This window comes from Oncorhynchus masou, unplaced genomic scaffold (genome assembly GCF_036934945.1).
Source record: "Oncorhynchus masou masou isolate Uvic2021 unplaced genomic scaffold, UVic_Omas_1.1 unplaced_scaffold_5753, whole genome shotgun sequence".
Lineage (NCBI taxonomy): Eukaryota > Metazoa > Chordata > Actinopteri > Salmoniformes > Salmonidae > Oncorhynchus > Oncorhynchus masou.
This window is the reverse complement of record NW_027012172.1, coordinates 9,710-20,488: the sequence shown is the minus strand read 5'-3', so window position 1 is coordinate 20,488 and position 10,779 is coordinate 9,710. Positions and strand designations below refer to the sequence as shown.

Sequence of the window (10,779 nt, the reverse complement as noted above, 5' to 3'; positions counted from 1 at the left end):
ATGGGACTGGATGGTGTTTAGAGATAGAGGGGAGGGGTTGAGGGGAGCTGGGACTGGATGGTGTTTAGAGATAGAGGGGAGGGGTTAAGGAGAGATGGGACTGGATGGTGTTTAGAGATAGAGGGGATGGGGTTAAGGGAGATGGGACTGGATGGTGTTTAGAGATAGAGGGGAGGGGGTTAAGGGGAGATGGGACTGGATGGTGTTTAGAGATAGAGGAGGGGTTGAGGGGAGATGGGACTGGATGTTGTTTAGAGATTGATGGGATGGGTTGAATGGAGCTGAAGGGTGGGACTGGATGGTGTTTAGAGATAGAGGGGAGGGGCTGAATGGTGCTGAAGCTTGGGACTGGATGGTGTTTAGAGATAGAGGGGAGGTGCTGAATGGAGCTGAAGGATGGGACTGGATGGTGTTTAGAGATAGAGGGGAGGGGCTGAATGGAGCTGAAGGATGGGACTGGATGGTGTTTAGAGATTGATGGGAGGGGTTGAATGGAGCTGAAGGGTGGGACTGGATGGTGTTTAGAGATAGAGGGGTTGGGTTGAGGGGAGATGGGACTGGATGGTGTTTAGAGATAGAGGGGAGGGTTGAGGGGAGCTGGGACTGGATGGTGTTTAGAGATAGAGGGAGGGGTTAAGGAGAGATGGGACTGGATGGTGTTTAGAGATAGAGGGGATGGGTTAAGGGGAGCTGGGACTGGATGGTGTTTAGAGATTGATGGGAGGGGTTGAGGGAGCTGGGACTGGATGGTGTTTAGAGATTGATGGGAGGGGTTGAATGGAGCTGAAGGGTGGGACTGGATGGTGTTTAGAGATAGAGGGGTTGGGTTGAGGGGAGATGGGACTGGATGGTGTTTAGAGATAGAGGGAGGGGTTGAGGGGAGCTGGGACTGGATGGTGTTTAGAGATAGAGGGGAGGGGTTAAGGAGAGATGGGACTGGATGGTGTTTAGAGATAGAGGGGATGGGTTAAGGGGAGATGGGACTGGATGGTGTTTAGAGATAGAGGGGATGGGTTAAGGGGAGATGGGACTGGATGGTGTTTAGAGATGGAGGGGTGGGGTTGAGGGGAGCTGGGACTGGATGTTTTTTAGAGATTGATGGGAGGGGTTAAATGGAGCTGAAGGTTGGGACTGGATGGTGTTTAGAGATAGAGGGGAGGTGCTGAATGGAGCTGAAGGATGGGACTGGATGGTGTTTAGAGATAGAGGGGAGGGGCTGAATGGAGCTGAAGGATGGGACTGGATGGTGTTTAGAGATAGAGGGGAGGGGCTGAATGGAGCTGAAGCTTGGGACTGGATGGTGATTAGAGATAGAGGGGAGGGGTTGAGGGGAGTTGAAGGTTGGGACTGGATGGTGTTTAGAGATAGAGGGGAGGGGTTGAGGGGAGCTGAAGCTTGGGACTGGATGGTGTTTAGAGATAGAGGGGAGGTGTTGAGGGAGCTGAATCTTGGGACTGGATGGTGTCTAGAGATAGAGGGGAGGGGTGAATGGAGCTGAAGGTTGGGACTGGATGGTGTCTAGAGATAGAGGGGAGGGGGTGAATGGAGCTGAAGGATGGGACTGGATGGTGTTTAGAGATAGAGGGGAGGGGTTGAGGGACTGAAGCTTGGGACTGGATGGTGTTTAGAGATAGAGGGGAGGGGTTGAGGGAGCTGAAGCTTGGGACTGGATGGTGTTTAGAGATAGAGGGGAGGGGTTGAGGGGAGCTGAAGCTTGGGACTGGATGGTGTTTAGAGATAGAGGGGAGGGGTTGAGGGGAGCTGAAGCTTGGGACTGGATGGTGTTTAGAGATAGAGGGGAGGGGTTGAGGGGAGCTGAAGCTTGGGACTGGATGGTGTTTAGAGATAGAGGGGAGGGGCTGAATGGAGCTGAAGGATGGGACTGGATGGTGTTTAGAGATAGAGGGGAGGGGCTGAATGGAGCTGAAGGATGGGACTGGATGGTGTCTAGAGATAGAGGGGAGCGGTTGAGGGGAGCTGAAGCTTGGGACTGGATGGTGTTTAGAGATAGAGGGAGGGGGTGAATGGTGCTGAAGGTTGGGACTGGATGGTGTTTAGAGAGGGGAGGGGTTGAATGGTGCTGAAGGTTGGGACTGGATGGTGTTTAGAGATAGAGGGGAGGGGCTGAATGGAGCTGCAGGATGGGACTGGATGGTGTTTAGAGATAGAGGGAGGGGTTGAATGGAGCTGAAGGTTGAGACTGGATGGTGTTTAGAGATAGAGGGGAGGGGTTGAGGGAGCTGAAGCTTGGGACTGGATGGTGTCTAGAGATAGAGGGGAGGGGGTGAATGGAGCTGAAGGATGGGACTGGATGGTGTTTAGAGATAGTGGGGAGGGGCTGAATGGTGCTGAAGGTTGGGACTAATAATACCTAATAACATCAAGATCACCAATGTAAAACATACTGTGTCCGTGAAACACATAATAAGGTTCAGAACTTTTTTGAAAGAACACAGTTTGAAAGAACACAGTTTTAAAGAACACAGTTTGAATGAACACAGTTTGAAAGAACACAGTTTGAAAGAACACAGTTTTAAAGAACACAGTTTGAAAGAACACAGTTTGAAAGAACACAGTTTGAAAGAACACAGTTTGAAAGAACACAGTTTTAAAGAACACAGTTTTAAAGAACACAGTTTTAAAGAACACAGTTTGAAAGATCACAGTTTTAAAGAACACAGTTTGAAAGAACACAGTTTGAAAGATGTGGCAAATAGAAATGAAACCGAATGGTATAAAATAAATAAATATAAAATAAAATATGGTTAGAGGATAGAGGAAGGACAAGAGTAAAAACAAGCTAAATAAAATGATTGTAAAATAGACTGTGTCCCTGAAGTGTATAAAGTATTATAGACTGGAAATACAGGCCTTGTTGTTCACTGGTTTGCTCCAAGTGGCAGAGGGGTGGTAGTGTTGGAGGGTAATAAAGAAAATGTTATGTACTTGAGTGAAGACCCAAAAGCGGTTTTAACAGAAAACAGAGTTCTTTAATGAAAAACAGGAATGGCATAAATCCTCTTCCAACGTAGTCAATGGAACAAAAAGAACGTTAGTATAATGCAGGATGCACCTGCCAGGCAGACTCCGACAGGATAGGACAAGGTGGAAGCAAACGGGACGACAGCTTGCTTCTGGCATCAAAAACACAAACAAGAATCAGACACTGAAAGTAGCAGGAACAGAGAGAGAAATAGAGACCTAATCAGAGGGGGAAGGGAGAACAGGTGGGAAAGAGTGAATGAGCTAGTTAGGGGAGATGTAGAACAGCTGAAGAATGAGAGACAGAGAAGGTAACCTAAAAAGACCAGCAGAGAGAGACAGAGTGAAGAGAAAGGACAGGAACAGACATAACAAGACATGACAGTACCCCCCCACTCACCGAGCGCCTCCTGGCGCACTCGAGGAGGAAACCTGGCGGCAACGGAGGAAATCATCGATCAGCGAACGGTCCAGCACGTCCCGAGAGGGAACCCAACTCCTCTCCTCAGGACCGTACCCCTCCCAATCCACTAGGTACTGATGACCCTGGCCCCGAGGGCGCATGTCCAAAATCTTACGAACCCTGTAGATGGGTGCGCCCTCGACAAGGATGGGGGGAGGGACGAGCGGGGCGCGAAGAACGGGCTTAACACAGGAGACATGGAAGACCGGGTGAACGCGACGAAGATAGCGCGGGAGAAGAAGTCGCACTGCGACAGGATTAATGACCTGAGAAATACGGAACGGACCAATGAACCGCGGGGCCAACTTGCGAGAAGCTGTCTTAAGGGGAAGGTTCTGAGTGGAGAGCCATACTCTCTAACCGCAACAATATCTAGGACTCTTGGTCCTACGCTTATTAGCGGCCCTCACAGTCTGCGCCCTATTACGGCAAAGTGCCGACCTGACCCCCTTCCAGGTGCGCTCGCAACGCTGGACAAAAGCCTGAGCGGAGGGGACGCAGGACTCGGCGAGCTGAGATGAGAACAGCGGAGGCTGGTACCCGAGGCTACTCTGAAAAGGGGATAGACCGGTAGCAGACGAGGGAAGCGTAGTTGTGGGCGTATCGCCTAGGATGTCTGACCAAGACGCAGGGTTACGAAAAGAAAGACTGGCAAAATGCGCTCAACAGTCTGATTGGTCGCTCGGCTTGGACCGTTAGACTGGGGATGAAAGCCGATCGAGAGACTGACGGAAGCCCCAATCAAAATCGCAAACTCCTCCAAAATTGAGACGTGAACTGCGGGCCTCTGTCGGAAACGACGTCAGACGCAGGGCCATGAATTCGGAAAACATTCTCGATAATGATCTGAGCCGTCTCCTTAGCAGAAGGGAGCTTATCGAGAGGAATGAAATGAGCCGCCTCTTAGAGAATCTATCGACAACCGTAAGAATAACGCCAAGGTCTTCCCGCTGATGAAGGCAGTCCGGTGATAAAAATCTAAAGCGCATGTGAGACCACGGTCGAGAGGGAATAGGAAGCGGTCTGAGACGGCCGGGCAGGAGGAGAGTTCCCAGATTTAGTCTGCGCGCAGACCGAACAAGCGGGCGACAAATCGACGCGCGTCACGCGCCTCCGAGTGGGCCACCAGAAACGCTGGCGAATGGAAGCGAGCGTACCCCGAACGCCGGGGTGGCCGGCTAACTTGGCAGAGTGGGCCCACTGAAGAACGGCCGGACGAGTAGGAACGGGAACGAACAGAAGGTTCCTAGGACAAGCTCGCGGCGACGGAGTGTGAGCGAGTGCTTGCTTTACCTGCCGCTCAATTCCCCAGACAGTCAACCCGGGATAACACGCCCTCAGGGAGAATCCCCTCGGGGTCGGTGGAGACCTCAGAAGAACTGAAGAGACGAGATAAAGCATCAGGCTTGGTGTTTTTTGAGCCCGGACGATAAGAAATAACAAACTCGAAACGAGCGAAAAACAGAGCCCAACGAGCCTGGACGCGCATTAAGTCGTTTGGCTGAACGGATGTACTCAAGGTTCCTATGGTCAGTCCAAACGACAAAAAGGAACGGTCGCCCTCCAACTCACTTCGGTCGCCATTCGCCTAGGGCTAAGCGGATGGCGAGCAGTTCGCGACACAACATCATAGTTACGTTCTTGACGGCGATAAGCGATGAGAGAAAACGCGCAAGGATGGACCTTGCCGCCAGAGAGAGAGCGCTGAGAGAGAATGGCCCCACGCCCACCTCTGACGTCAAATAACCTCAACAACAAACTGACTAGAGATGTCAGGTGTAACAAGAATAGGTGCGGAAGTAAACGATTCTTAAGAAGATCAAAAGCTCCTGGAAGGAAACGGACTCACTTAAAGCACGTCTTAACAGAAGTAAGGGCTGTGAGGGGAGCTGCCACCTGGACCGAAATTACGGATGAAACGACGTATAGAAATTAGCGAAGCCCAGAAAGCGCTGCAGCTCGACGCGTGACTTAGAACGGGCCAATCAATGACAGCCTGGACCTTTAGCGGGATCCATCTTAATGCCCTCAGCGGAAATAACGGAACCGAGAAAAGGGACAGAGGCGGCATGAAAAGTGCACTTCTCAGCCTTCACATAAAGACAGTTCTCCAAAAGGCGCTGGAGGACGCTGTCGCACGTGCTGAACATGAATCGAGAGACGGTGAAAAAATCAGGATATCGTCCATGTAAACGAAAAACAAAATGTTCAGCATGTCTCTTCAGGACGCCGTTAACTAGTGCCTGAAAGACAGCTGGAGCGTTAACGAGGCCGAAAGGAAGAACCCGGTATTCAAAGTGCCCTAACGGAGTGTTAAACGCCGTCTTCCACTTTCGTCCCCTCCCTGATGCGCACGAGATGGTAGGCGTACGAAGGTCCAATTTGGTGAAAAACCTGGCTCCCTGCAGGATCTCAAGGCTGAAGACATAAGAGGAAGCGGATAACGATTCTAACTGTTATGTCATTCAGCCCTCGATAATCCACGCATGGGCGCAGGGACCCGTCCTTCTGAACAAAAAAACCCGCCTCCGGCGGGAGAGGAGGAGGAGACTATGGTACCGGCGTCGAGCGAAACCGACAAATAATCCTCGAGGAGCCTTACGCTCGGGAGCCGACAGAGAGTATAATCTACCCCGGGGGGAGTAGTTCCCGGAAGGAGATCAATACTACAGTCATACGACCGGTGTGGAGGGAGAGAAGTGGCCTTGGAACGTACTGAACACCGTGCGCAGATCGTGATACTCCTCCGGCACCCCTGTCAAATCGCGGTCTTCCTGTGAAGAAGAGACAGAGGAAACAGGAGGGATAGCAGACATTAAACAGGTCACATGACAAGAAACATTCCAGGATAGGATAGTATTACTAGACCAATTAATAGAAGGGTTATGGCGCACCAGCTAGGGATGACCCAAAACAACAGGGTGTAAAAGGTGAACGAAAAATTAAAAAAGAAATGGTTTCGCTATGATTACCAGAGACAGTGAGGGTTAAAGGCAGCGTCTCACGCTGAATCTTGGGGAGAGAACTACCATCTAAAAAGCGAACAAGGCCGTGGGCCCCCTAACTGTCTGAGAGAATGTCATGTTCCCGAGCCCAGGTCTCGCCCATAAAACAGCCCTCCGCCCCAGAGTCTATCAAGGCACTGCAGGAAGCAGAGATGAACCGGGCCAGCGGAGATGGACCGGAAAGGTAGTGCGTGATCCAGAAGGGAGAGGCCTGAGTAGTTGCGCTCACCAGTAGCCCTCTTACTGATGAGCTCTGGCTTTACTGGACATGAGGTGACAAAATGACCAGCGGAGCCGCAGTAGAGACAGAGGCGATTGGTGATTCTCCGTTCCTTCTCCTGTGGCCGAGATGCGGACACTCCCAGCTGCATAGGCTCAGCATCCGAGCCGGCGGAGGAGGGTGGCAGTGATGCGGCAGGTGGCAGATGTGAGAGGAGCACGGAGAACGCGAGCTCCTTTCCACGAGCTCGGCGATTTAAGATCAAACTGCCGCTTCTATGCGAATAGCGAGAGCTATTAAGGAGTCCAGACTGAAGGAAACCTCCCGGAGAGGATCTCATCCTTAACCTCGACGAAGGAGACCTTCCAGAAAAACGAGCGAGCAAAGCCGGCCTGCTCCAGTCACTAGAGGCAGCGAGAGTGCGAAACTCAATAGAATAATCCGTTATGGATCGATTCCCCTGACATAGGGAAGACAGGGCCCTGGAAGCCTCCCCAAAAACAGAACGGTCAAAACCCGTATCATCTCTCCTTAAAGTCCTGATACTGGTTAATACACCTCAGCCCCTCGCCTCCCAGATTGCCGTGCCCCCACTCACGCGCCTCGTCCGGTAAGGAGAGAAATGACGTAGGCGATGCGGGCTGCGCTCCTGGAGTAAGTGTTGGGCTGGAGAGAGAACACCACATCACACTGGAGGAGGAATGAGCGGCACTCAGTGGGCTCCCCCAGAGTAACACGGCGGGTTGCTGATCCTGGGCTCCTGAGACTGGAAAACCCTGGAAGTGGGCGGTGATCGAGGTGGAGTAGGTGAACCTGTCTTGTGAGGTCGGAGACTTGGACGGCCAGGGTCTCAACGGGCTGCCGAGCAGCAGACAATTCCTCCTCGTGGCCTGCCTAGCACGCCTTCCCTGGATCTCGACGGCGGAGTGAAAAAGGTCCTGGAGCCGCTGGGTCCATTCTTGGTCTGATTCTTCTGTTATGTACTTGAGTGAAGACCCAAAAGTGGTTTTAACAGAAAACAGAGTTCTTTAATGAAAACAGGAAATGGCATAAATCCTCTTCCAACGTAGTCAATGAACAAAAAGAACGTTAGTATAATGCAGGATGCACCTTCCAGGCAGACTCCGACAGGATAGGACAAGGTGGAAGCAAACGGGACGACAGCTTGCTTCTGGGCATCAAAAACACAAACAAGAATCAGACACTGAAAGTAGCAGGAACAGAGAGAGAAATAGAGACCTAATCAGAGGGGGAAGGGAGAACAGGTGGGAAAGAGGAATGAGCTAGTCAGGGGAGATGTAGAACAGCTGGAAGAATGAGAGACAGAGAAGGTAACCTAAAAAGACCAGCAGAGAGAGACACAGTGAAGAGAAAGGACAGGAACAGACATAACAAGACATGACAGAAAAAATGGATTTAATAAAAACGTTTGTACAGTACGTGTGTATGTGTTTAAGTGTATGTATTTACAGTGAGCACCATAATTCATTGGACAGTGACCATTTCTTTTGTTGTTATTTTGGCTCCTGTAATCTAGCACTTTGAGCTTGAAAAGGATACAATGAGAACGAGGGTTAAAGAGCAGACTGTCAGCTTTAATTTGAGGGTATTTTCATACATATCAGATGAACCGTTTAGAAAATGATAAAAGCTTTTCTACATGGTTCTCCATTTTAAGGTACTACAAGTATTTGTTGAATTGGCTTTACAGATGTGTGTCGTTAGACAGATGTATTCATTTGTGTCGTTAGGGGAATGCAGAAGAGCTGTTGATGAATAGTTTGCCTGGATGGCAGCTTCTGCACACTATTGACCACTGTGTCTGATAGAAAACTGAGGAAAACACTGACGGGTACAGACTCCAGTGAGCACAGTCTGGCTATATAGAGACCGTCATTACAGACAAACCTGGCTTCCAGAGAGGAAGCAGGCTGTTCTCTCTCTGGTCCAGGATGATTGTTGTTGGTGCCACCATTTTGTTTGTTACATGTATACTGACAATGTAAGTAATTTAACTTGCCATGTCAATGACGCTTACTGAATTGAAATGTAATCAGGAGAGAGAGAGAGAGAGAAAGGGATTGTGATTCATCGTGGAGGGAGGAGGGAGGGAGGGAGGGAGGGAGGGGGAGGGAGGGAGGAGGGAGGAGGGAGGGAGGGAGGGAGTGGAGGGAGGGAGGGAGGGAGGGAGGGAGGGAGGGAGGGAGGGAGGGAGGGAGGGAGGGAGGGGAGGGAGGGAGAAGAGGAAGGACTGAGCACAGTGGACCATGGGATTCCTAGTGAAACCGCTGGGAGTAGAGGATTTTACAATGTGCAACATCATCATGGATTATGGCCCCAAGTGACATTCTCTTACCTATGTAGTGCCCTACCTCTGACCATTGCCCATAGGATGCCATTTTGGGACACAGAAAATTAATGTCCTCAGAAAACCCCACTGATATATTAAAAAGCCCTCCGGTGACCTACGTTTTTACATTACATTAAATTACATTACATTTCTTAATCTGTTTTTTTTCTCATGCAGTTCTTTCCGTACGGCGACGCGTCTAAGTTCGCCCAACACGCCTTCCGGACCTTCGATAAGAACGGGGACGGGACCATCGACTTCCGGGAGTTTATCTGCGCTCTGTCAATCACCTCGAGGTACGATCCATAACACGGGTGATGTCAGGTTTGACAGGGCGCACACACACACACACACGCACGCGCACACACACACACGCACACACACACACACGCGTACGCACACACACACACACACACACACACGCGTACGCACACACACACACACGCAAGCACGCACGCGTACGCACACACACACACACACACACACACACACACACACACACACACACACACACACACACACACACACACACACATTGAGGGGAGCTGGGACTGGATGGTGTTTAGAGATAGAGGGGTGGGGTTGAGGGAGCTGGGACTGGATGGTGTTTAGAGATAGAGGGTGGGGTTGAGGGGAGCTGGGACTGGATGGTGTTTAGAGATAGAGGGGTGGGGTTGAGGGAGCTGGGAGCTGGGACTGGATGGTGCACACACAATTCTCTCCATCACCTCTAGGGGGAGCTTTGAGCAGAAACTCAACTGGGCCTTCAACATGTATGACTTAGACGGAGACGGCAAGATCACACGCATGGAGATGCTGGAGATCATAGAGGTCTGTGTGTGTTCGCGTGTTCCTGTCTGCGTGTGTGTGTGCATCCACGTGTTGTAACTGTGTGCATCTGTCTGATAAATCACTGTGTTTGTCTCCTGCGAATGCCCCCATTCTTTACTGACCACCTCCCTCTCTCTCTCTCTCTCTCTCTCTCTCTCTCTCTCTCTCTGTTTCCTAGGCGATCTACAAGATGGTTGGCACTGTGATAATGATGCGTATGAACGAGGACGGGCTGACTCCCCAGCAGCGCGTGGATAAGATCTTCTCCAAGATGGATAAAGATCACAACGATGAGATCACGCTGGAGGAGTTCAAAGAGGCAGCCAAGAGTGATCCCTCCATCGTCCTACTGCTACAGTGTGACATGCAGAAATAGAGGAGGGAGGTGGTGAGGGAGGTGGTGAGGGAGGAGGGAGGAGGGGAGGGAGGAGGTGAGGGAGGGAGGAGAGAGGAGGGAGGGAGGGAGTAGGGAGGAGGGGGAGGGAGGGAGTAGGGAGGGAGGAGGGGAGTAGGGAGGAGGGAGGGAGGGAGGGAGGGAGGGAGGGAGGGAGGGAGGGAGGGAGGGAGGGAGGGAGGGAGGGTGGGGAGGGAGGGAGGAGGTGAGGGAGGGAGGAGAGAGGAGGGAGGGAGGGAGTAGGGAGGGAGGGAGGGAGGGAGTAGGGAGGAGGAGGGGAGTAGGGAGGGAGGGAGGGAGGGAGGGAGGGAGGGAGGGAGGGAGGGAGGGAGGGAGGGAGGGAGGGAGGGAGGGAGGGAGGGAGGGAGGGAGGGAGGGAGGTGGTGAGGGAGGGAGGTGAGGGAGGAGGGAGGGGAGGGAGGAGGTGAGGGAGGGAGGTGAGGGAGGGAGGGAGGGGGAGGAGGTGAGGGAGGGAGGGAGGGAGGAGAGAGGGAGGAGGGAGGGAGGTGGTGAGGGAGGGAGAGATGGAGATGG

At 51.8% G+C, this 10,779-nt stretch overlaps 1 protein-coding gene across 1 annotated transcript; it reads left to right on the top strand.

The window, feature by feature from the left end:
* Window positions 1-9,197: 9,197 nt before the first annotated feature.
* On the top strand, window positions 9,198-10,231 carry LOC135536215 (visinin-like protein 1; the record flags this gene model as incomplete). Its single annotated transcript, XM_064962590.1, has 3 exons — window positions 9,198-9,316; window positions 9,755-9,851; window positions 10,030-10,231. Coding segments are annotated over 3 exons (414 nt in total), but the record flags the coding sequence as incomplete, so codon positions are not given.
* Window positions 10,232-10,779: the final 548 nt, after the last annotated feature.